Here is an 18556-nt window from a genome sequence, read left to right as displayed (position 1 = left end):
CGCCGGTCTCTTAAATTTAAACAATCTCCCTCAAACGATAATTGGCAGGTCAGCCTTTTTGAAATAAACTCCGAAACTGTGGAATTCATACTTAAAACTATAAGGGACGCAGACTCAGTGATACTTTTAAACGCCAGCTCAAAACCTATTTGTTTAACCTTGCTTTTAACTAACATCATTTTGTATTTTATTTTCATGCTTATTTTTATTTTTTTACTTTGTTTTCACATCTGTGCTTTTATCCCATTGTAAAGCACTTTGAGCTACATCATCTGTATGAAAAGTGCTCGGTAAACATGTTATTATTAAAGTTATGATTATATTTATCCCCTAAATCATTACCTGCTTATAGTTTCAACCATCTCAACTCTGAACTGATTCCACGACCTATACACTCACTTTCAAGGACTACAACTTATGTTCTGGGTATTATTTATACATTGTTATTTTTTTCTGCACAGTTTGTCTTTGGTTGTTTGTCAGTCTTGGTTTTGCTTTGAACTCTTAACTTTGAAGTTTGCTGTCACGTATAGCGGTACATTGAAGTTCTTGTGGAATTCATTGCCACAGACTCCTGTGGAGGCCAAGTCAAGCGGAGAGTGATAGGTTCTTGATTAGTCAGGGCATCAAAGTTTACGGGGAGCGTCAGGAGAACGGGATTGAGAAGGAAGTTAAATCAGCCATGATCGAATGATGGAACAGACTCGATGGGCCGACTAGCATAATTCTGCTTCCATGCCTTATGGTCTTATCACAGGCACCTAGGTACGGAATATAAATTGTACCTCAATTATTCAAGACAGTGAAGAAACAGAACGTTCATAACAAGACATTAGTGCAAGAAAAAAATTAGAGACAAGTCCACGGTAGTGCAAGAAGTGGTCTGTGGGGACGGGAGAGTTGGGTGGCCACCAGGCCTTGACTTTACTGGTTTGCCACCCTGATTATGAGGACATCAATGGTTACAGGGAGAAGGCAGGAGAATGAGGTTGAAAGGAAAAATAAATCAGCCATGATCGAATGGCAAAGCAGACTGGGTGAGCAGAGTAGCCTAATTCGTTCTTATGTCTTATGGGCATCTGGCCCCATCCATGTTGCTGTCCTTCAGACACAGAGCAGTTTTAGACTCTGGTCTGTCCTCTAATTTTCCCCCTTTCCCTTCCCTAAATTTTAGCCTGACCCCTAACTCCCCTCTTTGTCCCCAAAGTCATTCCTAGGAGCCTTAAGAATAAGCTAAGTAGCTACTAGGTTGGAGCCATGACCTCAATGTGGGCCACAACTGGATGCCATGTTGACATTTCATTTTTACATTTAAGGTTGTGTGTGATCTTTAATTTTCAGAGACTTTCATTTCTCAGTGTGGAACATCCTCAGAGAGCATAAGGCCAAATTATTCCAATTCAGAAAACATTTCAATATCAGCAGCTTCGGCATCCAGATTAACCTGTCCTTATCAGTGGATTTTGCAATTTCCTGCACATTTATTAGAACTGAAAGAATCGGGGAGCACTTTTAATTAAAAGCAAGCCTTTCCTCCCTGAACGAGTCTGCGGTAATCTTACTGTTTGCAGAAAAGACCCAACCCCAAAGATCCCACCACAGCCTGTAAGGAGTTCGTATGTTTTCCTGTGACCACGTGAGATTCCTCCGGGTGCTCCAGTTTCCTCCCACAGTCCAAAGATGTACCAGTCGCTAGGTTAATTGTTCAATGTAAATTGTCCAGTAATAAGGGTGAGGGTTAAATCGGGATTGCTGGGCAGCGTGGCTCAGAGGGCTGGAAGGACCCATTCCATGCTGTAACTCAACAAATAAGTACCGTAGATTCCGGACTACAGAGCGCACCTGATTAAAAGCCGCTGGCTCTAATTTTAGAAATAAAAATCAATTTTTTACTTGTACAGGCCGCACCGGATTTTAGGCCGCACCGGATTTTCAGCCGCAGGTGTCCCACGTTGTAATATGAGATATTTACACAGAAAGATATTACACGTGAGGATTTTTTAACTTTTAATTAAATCCATATGGTAACATAAACAAATACATATTGCAAATGCTTTTTTTCGAACCGTGCCTGTAACGCGGCTACTTTTAAATATACGTTGCGTATACTTCTTTACTGAACAACATTCCAATATCTCCTAACGACTGGTAAAAAATATATATACTGCAGCCTACCAGGAAAAGTTATTGATCGCCTTTAACTTAAAAGCAGCGTTTTCGCTCCGCCGCTCCCCCCCCGCCGTCCCGTTTATCGCAAACCGGTATCCCACAAGACGCGGCGAAACCGGGTGTGACGTCATAGCATCCCGCGATGTAGTACAGAAAACAAATATAGTTAAAACAGTTCTAACTTAAACTAACAAATGAATTACTAAGCGAAAATATTATAAACTAAATAACTGCCATAAAGGCAGCACAATGCTTTTCTTCGAGTGTTTTCCATGTTGATGAGGGTGAGTACAAATGACTGATTTACAATAATTTAATTGTGAAAGTGCGCTTGATTTATCGTACAATTTCATTGGACCTCTGTGAACTACTCATCAATTTTATTGGTCTACTGTTACGAGGCAAAATGTTTTTGGCGGCATGAAAAAAAATAATGCATTAGCCGCTCCGTATTAAAGGCCGCAGAGTTCAAAGCTGTTCAAAATGTGGGAAAAAAGTAGCGGCTTAAAATCCGGAATCTACGGTATGTAAAAACACCAGTCTTACCCCACGCAAAGGGGCAATGCCTTTGAAATTGTTAACACAACAACTGCTTTGTGTGAATCCACTCCTCCACATCACCAATCACCACTACCTCACCATTTCATATCAGAGTCACCTCATGTACACACACTCCTGTGCCTAGTGTCACTTTATGGACATACAATCAATCAATGCACATAAGTTTTCTTATGTATTTATTTTTATTCTGTTTTCTTTTTATTATTGTGTTCTTCATCTTTTGTGTTTTTTTGTGCTCCACCAGATCCGGACTAACAATTATTTTGTTCTCCTTTACGCTAGCATATTGGAAATGACATTAAACAGTCTTCGATCTTGAATCTTGAATTAAACACAAGAGATGCTGGAAATCCAGAGCAAACACACACCAAATGCTGGAGGATACACAGCAGGTCGAGCAGCATCTATGGAGAGAAAATCAGTTGACGTATGAGGCCAAGACCCTTCATAAGGACAAGAAAAGAAGGGGGAAGATGCCAGAATAAAGAGGTGGCATCCCTCCCCCCCCCACACCCCATTTTATTCTAGTGTCTTCCCCTTTCCTTTCCAGCCCTGATGAAGGGTCTCAGACCAAAACATCGACTGTTTATCCCTCTCCATAAATGCTGCCTGACTTGTTGAGTTCTCTAGCATTCTGTGTGGAATTAAATACTGGCTGGGATTTCTTTTTAACAAAGCCAATTGGAATAGATTTCTGATGTCAGCTGAATTTCTGATAAAGTCAATTAATGTTCAGGAAAAAAATAAATCGTGGGGCAAGATTCACCACTGCATGTTAATTAGTAAATATTTCAGTGGAGCGGGAGCCTATAAGAAATGAGATTTGAGGAAAATTCATGAATGGTTCTTTAAAAAAGTCTTCTGTCTAGGTATTGCTGATGCAGAAATCCCATCCCCTGGTGTCCGAGGCTTTCATCTTAACCCTTAGAGAAATCTTTCTCTTGTTGCTTTTTGATTCAAACTTTGCACACAACTCTGAGTGACACAGATACAGACCCAGGCAGCATCTGCTAGAAATTATAGACACTGTGCACACGTTGAGCCTGGGTTTCTCTGATTAGTGACTGCGCAGCTAATGTAATTACATCCCACAAGAGGAACTGAGAGCACTCCCTGTCTACAGAACCCACGGCCTCTCCCGTTGTTTCGCTCAGTGGCGTCTGAACCACTGCTCTCCCCTTGAGATCCAAAGTGGCTTTAATGAATGTAGTTGCCATCCTGATCTTCATTCAAAGATGTAGGATAATTTTATTAGTATCACATTTTATATACATTATGTCATAGCTTTTAGAGTCATGGAGAAGGAAACCTCTCATCTCAAACCTCCACTGCTTTGCGGCTATACCCACTCATTGGGAGGGCATCAGGAGTAAACTCCGTGGGAAAATCTGGAGCTGGAGTCCCTAAGGCAGTCCTACATTATATTCAATGCTGATTGGCTAGTGGTGGTGCCAAAATGTATCGGTCTCTGCCGTTCCTTTGGGTCAATCAGCTGCATAGAGAGGGAATGCCTGCTACGTGGGCAACAGCTTGTTCTCCATGTTGTACTGTCCAGACCTGCGTATCATGTAGGCAGCTAGGATGTGGTACCCATGGTCAACTCCAACCAACGAATGGCCTCTCTTTTAAAGTCAGAAAGTCAGAGTCAACGTCAACTGTTCATTTCCCTTCACAGATGCTGCGTGACCCACTAAGTTCCTCTAATGTTTCGAATTTTGAAGATTCCTTGGAGTTTGTGATGGAGGACCTTGGACATGAAATGTTAACTCTGTTTTTTTCTAACGCAGATGCTCCCTGACCTTCTGAGTTTGCTGAACATTTTCTGAACATTTTGTTTTATTTCAGACCTCCAGCATTGGCAGTTTTTTTTTTAAATTTTAAAATTTCTCATTTTTCACATAGAAAAGTAGTTACTTGTCTGCAAGATGTTTTGCAATATGAAAGGTGCTCCAGAAATTGAGGTTTTTCTTTGTTTTGCTTAAAGATTAGGTTTATTAAAATTTAGTTTTATAGATCACACGCACATCAAAACAGTGAGATGCTTTATTTGAGTCAACAACCAACACGGTCTGAGAATGTGCTGGTAGCAGCTCACTAGTGTCACCATGTTTCCAGTACAAACATAGCATGCCCTCAACTCACTAACCCTAACCCATATGTCTTTGGAATGTAGGATGAAATCAGAGTACCTGGAGGAAACCCATTCAGTCTCAGGGAGAACATATAACCTCCTTACAGTCGGCGATGGGAATTAAACCCTGGCACTGTAAAAAATTACACTAGCTGCTACGCTACCATGCTGCATACATGCGAGGGATATGTGCTGGTGTTAGAAGACAGAATATGTGTGCAGGTGGGTGGGTGGTTGGGAGGGACGAACGGGGTTTGTTTTGCCACTTGGAGTGCTCTGTGCTCAGGATTCCAGTTTGTCTAATGTCTTTTCCAGTACACAAGTATAAAGGAGAACAAAATAATTGTCACTGCAGATCCAATGCGGAAGAAAAAAGAAGCGCAGTAAGAGAAAGAACACAATAAAAAACACAATAAATGTAAATACATGAAATAGCTTATATGTATAGATTGATTGTATTTCCATGAAGTGACACCAGGCACTGGAGTTTCTGTACATAGAGTGACTGACAGGAAATGATAAAGTAGAAGGGGCTCAAAGTTCAAAGTAAATTTATGATCAAAGTACATTTACGTCACCATGTACAACCCTGAGATTCATTTTCTTGTGGGCATACTCAACAAGTCTATGGAATATTAATGCTAACAGGATCAATGAAAGACTGTCCATTTAGAATGCAGAAGACAACAAACTGTGCAAATGCAAATATAAATAAGTAACAATAAATATTGAGAACATGAGATGAAGAGTTCTTGAAAGTGAGATCATAGATTGTGGGAACATTTCAATGATGGGACAAGTGAAGTTGAGTGAAGATATCCCCTCTGGTTCAAGAGTCTGATGGCTGAAGGTTAGTAACTGTTCTGCTGTCTAGTGGTGTGAGTCCTGAGGCTCTTGTACTTTCTACCTAATGGCAGCAGCAAGAAGAGAGCACAACCTGGGTGGTAGGGATCTCTGATGATTGATGCTGCTTCCCGACAGCAGCGTTTCATGTAAATGTGTTCAGTGGTTTAGAGGGCTTTACCCTTGATGTACTGGGCCAAATGCACTACTTTTTGTAGAATTTTAAAAGTATTGATGTTTCCATACCAGGCTGTGATGCAAGCAGTCCATGTACTCTCCACTACACATCTACAGGAGTTTGTCAAAGTTTTAGATATTATGCCAAATCTCCGCAAACTCCTAAGGAAGTAAAGGCACAGGCATGCTTTCTTTGAAATTGCACACATGCTGGGTCCAGGACAGGTCCTCAGAAGTCTAACACCACACAAGTGCACACTACTGATGCCAGTTAGAAACAGTTCAGCAAGTCTCCTGATCCAATTCAGCAGCATTTTGTCTCAAATAAACAAAGGAAGACCCGGTTATTTTCTTGTTAGTGTTTGTTCTTTAAGAATCGTCCTAAATAAGTGACTACACCGATTAACTGGTGGCCCAATTAACCAAATCCATTGTATAGGTCCTTAATGGCAGGTATGATGTTGCCAGTGATGCATGAGACAGTTTCGACTATGCGTTGTAGTGCCTTCCTGTCCGCCGTAGAGTAGTTCCCGTACCATGCAGTGATGCAGCTTGTTAGGATGCTCTGTTCTGCACATCTGTAGAATGACATGAGTGTAGAATGTGCAAAGTCCAGCTCTCTTCAGCCTCCTCAGAAAGTGGTGAGCTTTCCTGATTGTGTAGGGTGTGTTGTGGGACCATGAGAGGTTGAACGAGGTGTGCACTCCCAGGAGTTTGAAACTGCTCGCAGTTTCGACTGCTGTGCCGCTGAAGTAAAGAGGGGTGTGAATGGTGAGAGTTCTCCTGAAATCGATAACCATCTCCCTTGTCTTGTTGACATTGAGGAAGAGATTATTTACCTGGCACCAGGCCTCAAGCTCTTCCACCTCTTCTCCGTAGGCCATCTCATCCTTGTTGGTGGTGAGCCCCACCTCTGTTGCATCATTGGTGAACTTGACAATGTGACTACTTGGGTGTTTGGCTGTGTGTGAGCAGAGTGTACAGCAGTGGGCTGAGCACACAGACCTGGGGCCGGGGAGGGGGGGAGGTACCTTGTTGAGGATGATGGGGAGTGAGGTGCGAGGGGGGGAGGTACCTTGTTGAGGATGATGGGGAGTGAGGTGCAGTTATGCATCCTGACTATCTGAACACTGTGGGTGTGCTATGATGTCACGGGAATGTGTGGCAACACTTGCAGGCTGTCCCCAGCACGTTCTTGGGTGTGTATGTTGTTAACACAAACAACACAATTCACTGTATGTATAAATAAATCTGAATCTCAATCTAAACCTGGATTAGGTGGTGAAGAGGGAACACTGGTCTTTGCTAGTTAAGATTCAATGGAAGTCAGACTACAGACATGTGAAGCACAAGTTCAGCAGTGACTTGAGTCCTGTCCGATCACCACATTACAGGAATGATGTGATAACCTTCTAGAAATCTAAGGATATCCTTCAGTGTCGTGATGAGGAAAGATGGTCTATTCTTTATAACAACCTTTCCTTTACCTCATGTCCAGAGAACACGTCTTGCATATACGTAGCAGCTTTCTTAGTCCCAGGACATCCTTTAGAATCCTTTATAAAGTACTTTATAATCCTTTATGACACTTTATCAGTAATTTGTGACTCTATTGTGTGACTGTGTAAAAATTTTAAACACACGTATACTGTGTATGTATGTATATATATATATATATATATATATATATAGAGAGAGAGAGAGAGAGAGAGAGAGAGAGAGAGAGAGAGAGAGAGATTATGCCTAAGGCGTTTGCATCGTTCTGTAGTAATTTTACGTTTTGCTCTGTACTGCTGCCACAAAAGAAAACAAATTTCATGACATGTGAGAGATGATAAACCTGATTTTGATGTGGGTCTCTATTGTGGACTGAGAGCGGGAAGAGATCAGGGAGAGGGGAATCATGGTTGGGAAAAGGGGAAGGGAGAGGGGAAGGAACAGGAAGCACCAGAGAGACATTCTGTAACAATCAATAAACCAATTGTTTGGTATCAAATGGCCTTGCCTGGTGTCTCAGGGCTGGGTGTGTCTTCACCCCTGCCATACCCCTACCCTTGGCTCTCCAGCTCTGCCACCTATCCCACACCCCTCCCGCAGCACTCCATCCTCACCATTCCCAGCATTCTTTACTCCCGCCAGAGTTACAAACCTGCTCTCTACTCCACATTGACAAATACATTACTGTGCAAAAGTCTTCGGCACCCTAGTCATAGTTATAGTATGACTATAAAAGATATTCACCCCCCCCCTTGAAGTTTTCAGGTTTTATTGTTGTACAATATTGAATCACAGTGGACTTAATTCGGCTTTTTTGACACTGATCAACAGGGAAGACTCTTCTGTGTCAGAGTGAAAACAAATTTCTACAAATTGGTCTAAATGTATTACAGTTATTAAACACAAAATAACTGATTGCATAAGTATTCACTTCCTTCAAGTCAGTATTTAGTAGATGCACCTTTGGCAGCAATTACAGTCTTGAGGATATGGGGATATGAGGGATATGGGGAAAAAGCCAGAAATTGGAACTAAATGGGAGAATAGTTTAGCTCATGGTGGAGTGGCGGAGCAGACTCGATGGGCCGCATGGTCTACTTCTGCTCCTTTGTCTTGTAATCTTGTGAGTCAATGTGGATAGGTCTCTCTTGGCTTTGCACATCTGGACACTTCAATTTTTCCCCATTATTCTTTACTAAACTGCTTAAGCTCTGTCAGATTGCATGGGGATCATGAGTGAACAGCCCTTTTCAAGTCCAGCCACAAATTCTCAATTGGATTGAGGTCTGGACTCTGACTTGGCCACTCTAGGACATTAACTTTGTTATTTTTAAGCCATTCCTCTGTAGCTTTGGCTTTATGCTTGGGGTCATTGTCTTGCTGAAAAACAAATCTTTTCCTGAGTCACAGTTCTCTTGCAGACTACATCAGATTTTCCTCTAGGATTTTCCTGTACTTTGCTGCATTCATTTTACCATCTACCTTCACAAGCCTTCCAGGGCTTGCTGCAGTGAAGCATCCCCACAGTAGTATGTTTTTGATGATGTACAGTGTTCGGCTTACACCAAACATAGTGTTTAGTCTGATGGCCGGAAAGCTCAATTTTGGTTTCATCAGACCAGAGAACCTTCTTCCAGCTGACTTCAGAGTCTCCCATGTGCTTTCTGGCAAACTCTAGCTGAGATTTCTCTTTGCCACTCTCCCATAAAGCTGTGACTGGTGAAGTACCCGGGCAACAGTTGTTATATGCACAGTCTCTCCCATCTCAGCCACTGAAGCTTGTAACTCCTCCAGAGTTGTCATAGGTCTCTTGGTGTCCTCCATCACTAGTCCTCTTCTTGCACGGTCACTCAGTTTTTGAGGAAGGCCTGCTCTAGACAGATTTACAGCTGTGCCATATCCTTTCCATTTCTTAATAATTGATTTAACTGTACTCCAAAGGATATTCAGTGAAATGGACATTTTCTTGTATCCATCCACAAAATGCTCGTGGAGGCTTAGGGAGAAAGAAAGGGGGAGGGGAGCACCAGAGGAAGATGGAGAGCAGGCAGAGTGATGGGCAGAGAATGAGGGAAAAAAAGGGGGAGGGGGGGAAAAAACTAAATATATCAGGGCTGTCCACCAGAGAAAGCAGGATCTCCCAGTGGCCATACATTTTAATTCCACGTCCCATTCCCATTCTGATATGTCTATCCATGGCCTCCTCTACTGTCAAGATGAAGCCACACTCAGGTTGGAGGAACAACACCTTATATACCATCTGGGTAGCCTCCAACCTGATGGCATGAACATTGACTTCTCTAACTTCTGTTAATGCCCCTCCTCCCCTTCTTACCCCATTCCTGATATATTTAGTTATTCCCCCCCTCCTCTTTTTTTTCTCTCTCTCTGCCCATCACTCTGCCTACTCTCCATCTCCCTCTGGTGCTCCCCTCCCCCTTTCTTTCACCCTAGGCCTCCCGTCCCATGATCCTTTCCCTTCTCCAGCTCCGTATCCCTTTCGCCAGTCACCTTTCCAGCTCCCAGCTTCACCCCACCCCCTCCTGTCTTCTATCATTTCTCATTTCCCCCTCCCCCTCCTACTTTCAAATCTCTTACTATCTTTCCTTTCAGTTAGTCCTGACGAAGGGTCTCGGCCCGAAACGTCAACAGTGCTTCTCCTTATAGATGCTGCCTGGCCTGCTGTGTTCCACCAGCATTTTGTGTGTGTTGTTTGAATTTCCAGCATCTGCAGATTTCCTCATGTTTGCTTCTTGTATCCATCTCCTGGCTTGTGCTTTTACGGAGTTGCTTGGAGTGTTCTGTTGTGTTCAGGGTGTAGTTTTTGCCAGGGATACTGACTCAGTAGCAGTTGAACCTTCCAAATTCAGGTGTATTTTTACTACAGTCAATTGAAACACCTTGACTGCACACAGGTCTCCAAAATCAGATCTCCACTTAACTAATTATGTGACTTCTAAAACCAATTGGCTGCACCAGTGATAATTTGATGTGTCACATTAAAGGGAGTGAATACTTTTGCAATCATTATTTTATGTTTTATATTTGTAATTAATTTAGATCTCTTAAGCCATATTAAATTCACTGTGATTCAATGTTGTAAAACATGGGAAACTTCCAAGTGGGGTGAATACTTTCTACGGGCTCTGTATGTGCTTCTGTAAGAGTCTTATGTGCCTAAGACTTTTACACAGCACTATGCATAGCATCTTTCTTAGCCCCAGGACAACCTTTATAACCATTCATAAAGTTGTTTATAATTCTTTATAAAATATAAGTACTTTATAATAAATTATATACTTTTTGACCCATATTTGTGGGAACTACAGTAGCCTATTTACATATAACAAGTTACTTCCAAGGGCAATATGATATAAAAGCAGTTCAAAGTCAAACTTGAGTTTATTGCCATCTGCACAAGTCCACGTGTGCAAAGATGCAATGAGAAACTTGCAGCAGCATCACTGGCACAGAGAATCAGATAAGCAGCATTCACAAGAAAGCATGAATTAAGCATTTATTATCTATTTATCAAAATCAGAATCAGGTTTAATATTACTGGAATATGTCGTGAAATTTGTTGTTTTGTGGAAGCAGTACATTTCAATATGTAATAAAAATTACAATAAGAAGTATATTTTTAAAACAAAGTTAAATAATTAGTGCAAAAAGAAGGGAGAATAATACTGAGTTAGTGTTCATCGAGACATTGTCCATTCAGAAATCTGATGACAGAGGAAAAGAACCTGTTCCTGAAACGTTGATTGTGTGCCTTCAGGCTCCTGTACTTCCTCCTTGATGGTAGCAATGAGAAGAGGGCATGTCCTGGATGATGGGGGTCCTTAATGATGGATAACAGTTTTTTGAGGCATTACCTTTTTACAAGAAAGAACAGAATAAGAACAAAATAAAAATCAATTTTAGTGCTAAGTGGTGATCATAAAGATGGCTACACCTATCACCACCTTTGTGCTTATATTCTTTCTCATCTCCCACCTTCTTCACCTGGCTTCTTTCTCCCTTCCTGTTCAATCCTAATGAAGTGTCTCAGCCCGAAATGTCAACTGTTTATTCCCCTCCATAGATACTGCCTGACCAGCTGAGTTCCTCCAGCACTTTGTGCGTGTTGCTTTGGACAGACAGCGCTGTTATCTTTAGGTAAAGTCCCATTCAGAACTGATACCTGGAATTTTTGTAACATGTTCATAATTCTTCCATTAATAGAAGCCCTTTATGTATGTGACTGGACAGGAAGCCTCTTTGTAAACATGATAGATTCTGCAGATGCTGGAAATCCAGAGCAACACACACAGGTTAGGCAGCATCTATGGAAAGGGATAAACAGGCAACAATTCTGGCCAAGACCATTCATCAAGTACAAGTTCAGTTTTGATTGTCATTCAGCCGTACATGAATACAGCCAAACGAAACAGCCTTCCTCCGGGGCCAAAGTACAAAACACAGTACCAAAAGCACGTAGCATATAAAGCTATGATAGCAGGAAAACATATAGTCACTAAACAAATAATATAGCCCAAGTCCCTGAGCGGCATGGCCTGTAAATTGTTTGTGCATGGGATGTTGCCCTTGTCCAGCTGATGGCCACCCTGCTAATGGTTTGTGTTTTTTTTTTCTAGCCCAAGCTCCTGGCAAAGGAGCTGCTCGACTTGGTGGCATCACACTTCAGCCTGAAGGAGAAGGAATACTTTGGGATAGCATTTACAGATGAAACGTAAGTACTCCAATTCCGCCTACCCAGAGTTTCCACGGATCCATCTTACGTGGTACCTGCGATAAGCAGGTGACCAGAGAGTGAAGATGTCATCAGTGTGGACTGAGATCATGCTGTAGGAATGTGAGCCTTAACGTTTGGTTATTTTAGGGTCTTCGATGTTATATCTAATGTCAACTCATATCCAAATAATGTCATCATAATGTCCATCTCTGGTTATTGTAATGGCTATCTTACGTCTATTTAATGGCATCTAATATCATCATGATGCACATCTAATGCCATTGTAATGTCCATCTAATTGTATTTAATGTCCATTTCTAAGTTGTAAAGTCACCCACTGGACCATATGATGGGATCATTTATGTAGTCATCTCCAATGGGATGGACGTGTGATCACGGAAAATTCATTGATGTAACTTGCTCATTTTGTCTTCTTGAAAAAATGCAAATATTAGAGTGCAGAGGATGAACATATTCCAGTGATTCCTTGTGATAATATTCAGACTTATAGATGAACAATACAGAGTGGATGAAAGCTCTTGGGCCCATCCAGTGCATGCTGGCCACGGTACTTCACCCAGCTAGTGCCAATTTCCTGTGGTTGACCCACCTACTCCAAGCCCTGCCCCTCCAAGAACCTGTCCAAGTGCTTATAAATGATAGTATTGTACCCGCCTCAACTGTTTCTTCTGGCAGCTCATGCCATATGCGTGAAAACTTTTCCCCTCAGGCCCTTTTTAAATCTTTTCCCCTCATCCTATTCAGTGCCCCTAGTTTTGGAACTTCCTATGCTGGGGACAGTGTGGATGGTAACAGTCTTTAATGGTCGTTCATAGCTTTAAAAACTTCCATTAGGTTGCCTCTCATTCTTCTACATTCAAAACTTTCAACTCCCGTGTGTGTGAGTTCAAAGCTTAAAGGCATGACTGCTGGCATGTGGTACCTGCTGGCTTCTGAACCAGACATAGATAGCTCCTGTGTGCCTAGAAATCGGATTGGACTCATTTCTAGGTTGCTAATGTTTTTGTTGGTGTCCCCCACAGTAAAGGCTGGTTTACACCAGAAAGGATCCCCAGTGAGACCTGGCATGGTTGAACACAGCTGCTAGTTCTCCATTCTTCGGAACTGAGGCTCCAAAGATCCACTCTCCATGGCCCCAAGTGTAAGAAAGGATGTGCCGGCATTGGAGAGGCCCCAAAGGTTTACAAGAATGATCCCAGGAATGAAAGGAATGTATGAGGAACATTTGAGGCTCTGGGCCTGTACTTGCTGGAGTTTAGAAGAATGGGGATGCGGGATCCCATTGAAACCTATCGAATATTGAAAGGCCTAGATAGAGTGGATGTAGAGAGAATGTTTCCTATAGTGGGAGAGTCTAGGACCAGAGAGCACAGTCTCAGAATGGAGGGATGTCCCTTTAGAACAGAGATGAGGAGGAATTCCTTTTGCCTCAGGGTGGTGAATGTGTGGAATTCATGGCCAAAGACGGCTGTGAAGGCCAAGTAATTGGGAAAATTTAAAGCGGAGATTGATAGGTTCTTGATTAGTCAGCATGTCAAAGGTTACAGGGAGAAGGCAGGAGAATGGGGTTAAGAAAGAAAATAAATCGTCAGCAATGATGGAATGATGGAGCAGATATGATGGGCCAAATGGCCTAATTCTGTTCCTGTGTCATACGGTCTTATAATTTCCTCAATGGCGGGGAGGCTTGTAGCTACGATGGAGCTTGCTGAGTCTACAACACTCTTCAGCCTCTTGAGATCCTGAGCATTGGAGCCTCCACACCAGACAGTGACGCAACTAGTCAAAATGATCTTGCATGTTCATAGAAACCTGTCAGAGACTTTGGTGACATACCAACTCCCCTCGAGCTCACTGCAAAGGAGGAACCTCAGACTGAGTTCTGCAGATTTGAAAGGGAAGTATGTCCATAGTAGAGCTAAAATGTAAGGCTGAGATTGATTCTGTTGGCTGGTGCAAATGAATTTCACAATCAATTTAACAGAATAAAACTATATTGAGTAATCAATAAGTTTCTGGACTTTGGCAGCTTACGGGGTCTAATTCTGTTAACCTCTTTGCTCTTTGCATACTTTATTAAAACCCTCACTTGGAATGGGTGTTTGCACACACTTACTGTTGATGTTATTGGAGATTAATGTTGACATTTATTGCTTTTTTTTTACGTGGAGCCTCTGCAGTCTATTCCCATCTCTGTAATCAGGTTATTAGAGGCACTAAAGTCAAAGACAGATAGATGGCTTTCTGTTAAGCAGAGGTATTACAGGATTTGGGGAAAGGAGTAAAGGGTAAAAGTCAGATCTCACATCAGGCAGAATCTGGCCGAATGTTGAACTGACTCCAGGGATTGCACTCAGAGGCCACTTTATTAGGTACATCTGTATACCTCATTAATCCAAATATCTTATCAGCCAACCATGTGGCAGCAACTCACTGAGCTGGGGGTTTGTGGTTCAAGAGGGCAATAGAGCAATAATAAGGACCTTGCAAGCATTTAAGGAAAAGACAGAGGATTGATCCCAACATTGGTGTTTGAAAGTGATCTAAAGAACCTCCTTCAGCAGTATTGTGCATTGATGCTATTAAACTTCAAGCCTTACAGTGTCTATGGTTCAGCTCTGTGCATACCCGGTGACAGCATTGCTAAGTAACTGAAGAGATTTCATGCACATCATTTTTTGTCAGTACTCATACTCATTACATTGTGCCTTCAAACTTTGCCTGCTCTAATCAGTAGAAGATGCTGTAGTTGCAACATAGGTTCTGTTTGTCCTCCATGTTTCCTCAAATAAGTTGACTTTATTTGATTCACAATGGTTTGCCATAAGACCCAGCCTAAGGTGCCTCAAAATCACTGTCTGACAATAGATATACAGTAGGTTTCAGTGACAAGGGTTCAGCTATTATCTGATCAGTTATAATGCATCTCTCTCTCTGTTCCCACAATGAGAGCCTTCATTGTCACTATCCAGATGTACTAGCCAAAAAACAAGTGCAATATACTGTATGTTTATGTAAAATGCTTTCAAAGCATTCTTGAAAAACTTTAATTGCTTCTGCCAAGCTGTTTGTCAAGCAGAATACTATATAGTTTATGTCAATATACTTAGCACATTAAATAAATGTTTATAAAGCCTAATTACGATGTCACACAGTAGAAGCTGTTATTTGAAATGGCATCGTGGAAATTATGTTAAAAACTTTACCCGTGGGAGTTAAAGTAAAGGAGACATGATCTGTTTCGTGGTACAAGACACTTCTCAACCAACAAGGGTCAGCTGTTACTATAGAACATAGCGAAATATAGTGAGACAGACTGGGACCGCAGAGTCACAACTCATATATAGCACACTTTATTCTGCGTTCTGTTATTGTTTTACCTCAATGCTCTGTGTAATGACCTGATCTGTATGAACAGTATGCAAGACAAGCTTTCCACTGTATCTCGGTGGATGTGACAATAATTGCAAAGTGATCCTTTGAGTTGAGTATGATGTTCTTCTAAGGGATTGTGTATTGGTGGGTCTTCAGGTGGCTGTAGAGGCCGATCTAGGCACAATCCTGCCCCCTTTTGCCGCAGGAATTAATCTGGCATGTTATGGTGGAATCCCTTAATGGAGAATGCCAATAGGCTGGTCCTGGACTTATTTCCATTTGGCATGATTAACTTATTATTTATGGTTTTATATTGCGATATTTCTTCACTGTTCTTGGTTGGTGCGGCTGTAACTAAACCCAATTTCCCTCGGGATCAATAAAGTATGTCTGTCTATCTGCTTGACTTTGTTTAACGAGGGGAAGCTCAAGCCACTATACAGTCCTGGACAGATTAGAATCAGTCCAGTGGCATGCATTGCAAGATTGCCTCACTGCTGCAGCCTTCCTCCGCCTTCACTGCCGTTGTGATGTGTCATCGTCTTCCACCAACTCCACTGTTGAGGTTTTGGTTGAATTGCTCTTTGTCTAGAGCTTCCCCCTTGACCTTACTGCCATGGGCAACCCAGCAGGAGCTAAACGCCAGACAACATTGCTCTCGGTATCTTGGAAACTCAGCAAGCCCCTCCACCACTACAAGGTGATGATCCTCAGAGAAGATGTCACTATAATAAATTCCAGTAAGTAGTTGGAGTCTTTTACATACCAGAGAATGTAGCTTGAGGTGAACAAGGAAAGGTTAAAGGAGAAGTTCAGGGCAAGTCTTTTCTGCAAAGTGTGATGAGTGCCGACAGAACGTGTAGTCTGTGTGCCCATGGAGAATTGCATACAGTCCTGGTCGCCATATTATAGGAAGGAAGTGGAGATTGTGGAGAGAGTGCAGAAGAGGTTTACTAGAATACTGACTAGATTAGAGAGCAGTGCTATGAGGAGAGGTTGGACAAATTTGGGTTGTTTTCTCTGCAGCACCAGAGGTTGAGGGGAGATAGTGGTTTTCAAAATGATGAAAGGCATAGATAGGATAAGCATTCAGAATCTTTTCTCCAGGGTTGAAATATCAAACACCAGAAGACATACCTTTAAGGTTAGAGAAGGGAAGTTTAAAGACGATGTGAGGGGCAAGTTGTTTTTTACACAAGTGCCTGGAATTGGTTACTGGGGGTAGTAGTGGAAGCAAGCTGTCTGGTGGAGTCTAAGAGGCTTTTAAATCATCATCATCATTATGCCCCATGTCATATGACGATCATTGTGACCATGATTGTTCTTGGCAAATTTTTCTACAGAAGTGGTTTGCCATTGCCTTCTTCTGAGCAGTGTCTTTATCAATACTCTTCAGAGACTGTCTGCCTGCTGTCAGTGGTCGCATAACCAGGACTTGTGATATGCACCAGCTGCTCATACCACCATCCACCACCTGCTCCCATGGCTTCACGTGTCCCTGGTCAAGGGGCTAAGCAGGTGCTACACCTTGCCCAAAGGTGACCTGCAGGCTAGCAGAGGGAAGGAGCGCCTTACACCTCCTTTGGTAGAGACGTATCTCCACCCTACCACCTTAAATAAATAGACTTAAGAATATGAAGGGAATCGAGGGAGGTGGATGATACACAGGAGTCTAAGTCAGCATCAAGATTAGCACAACATCGTGGACCTAACAACCCTTCCAGTGCTGTGCTCTTCTGTATAAGAAGTACCGAGGCAAAAGAACTTAACAGCTGAGATCTTAACAAATGATAGGGCAGTGTTGAGGGGCCAAGTGACCTACTCCTGACCCTGTTCTCTAATGGTACTCCAAGACTGAGGAGAGGACCCATTTTGCACTGTCCTTTGGACCTGCTGACGTTTGTGGATGAGTCGACACATGTTACACAGAACACAGACCATTACAGCACAGTACAGGCCCTTCAACCCACAATGACGTGCCATGCTTTTAACCTACTTGAAGATCAATCTAACCCTTTCCTCCTACATAGCCCTCCATTTTTCTATCATCCATGTGCCTATCTAAGAGCTTCTTAAATGTCCCTCATGTAAGTGCCTCTACCACCATTCCTAACTGTGTTCCACACACCCACCACTCTCTCTCTCATAGACTTGTTTCTGACATCCCCCCCATACGTTCCTCCAGTCACCCACAGACCACCTCTTGCACTACCATGGACTTGTCTGTAATTGTGTTAGAAAACCTGGCAGAGGGATCTGGCTCTCAGGATTGGGAAAGCATTGATGTGTGGAAGGAGATATGAGGCCACCGTTTATCTCCTGTGCAGTGAGGCTGGTAAAGCTGTGGAACGCAGGAACTATCAGAGTGAATTGCAGAAGGAAATGCTCTCGTAGGAATCCTCACATAATTACCTCTCAACTTTTTATAGATGAATATTCCACTGCTCAGGAGCGGTTCCTCTAATCAAGCACTTTTCAGAGAGAAAAAAAACACTATCTATTATTAATTTTACATCTGGAGAGAGTAATTAAAATCACAAAAGATAAAATAGAGAACAAGTGGGACTTGCAATGTCGGCATATCTCACAAAACTGTCAGAGGAATTCTATGCAAAACCTGACTTCAAATACAGTGCATTGATGTGAAGTGTGAAAGACGAGGAGTGGCTCCCAAAGTTCAAAAGTTCAAAATAAATTTATTATCAAAGAACATATATGTCACCGTCTGCTACCCTGAGATTCATTTCCTTTCAGACATTCACAGTAAAACAAAGATCAATGAAAAACTACACAGAAAGACAGACAACCAACCAGTGTACGAAAGAAAACAAACTGAGCAAATACAAAAAGAAAAACAAAATAATAATAATAATAATAATAATAAGTACATAAGTAGTAAATAATATTGGGAACTTGAGTTGTTGAGTCCTTGAAAGTGAGTCCAAAGGTTGTGAAATCAGTTCAGTGTTGAAGTAAGTGAAGTTACCCACTCTGGTTCAAGAGCCTGAAGGTTGAACGGTAATAACTGTTCCTGATCCTGGTGGTGT

At 42.1% G+C, this 18556-nt stretch overlaps 1 protein-coding gene across 8 annotated transcripts in view; it reads left to right on the top strand.

Annotated features, from left to right (window-relative positions):
• Nucleotides 1-18556, top strand: part of frmd4a (FERM domain containing 4A) — a 496550-nt gene that overhangs the window by 293313 nt on the left and 184681 nt on the right. For all 8 annotated transcript variants that reach the window (XM_073066422.1, XM_073066423.1, XM_073066424.1 and 5 more), the window contains one exon: nucleotides 12016-12110. In XM_073066422.1, coding sequence (XP_072922523.1) covers nucleotides 12016-12110 — 95 coding nt within the window. The remainder of the gene's footprint in view (nucleotides 1-12015; nucleotides 12111-18556) is intronic.

The sequence above is a fragment of the Hemitrygon akajei genome, chromosome 14 (assembly GCF_048418815.1).
Source record: "Hemitrygon akajei chromosome 14, sHemAka1.3, whole genome shotgun sequence".
Classification (NCBI taxonomy): Eukaryota; Metazoa; Chordata; class Chondrichthyes; order Myliobatiformes; family Dasyatidae; genus Hemitrygon; species Hemitrygon akajei.
This window is presented reverse-complemented; position numbering and strand designations above follow the sequence as displayed.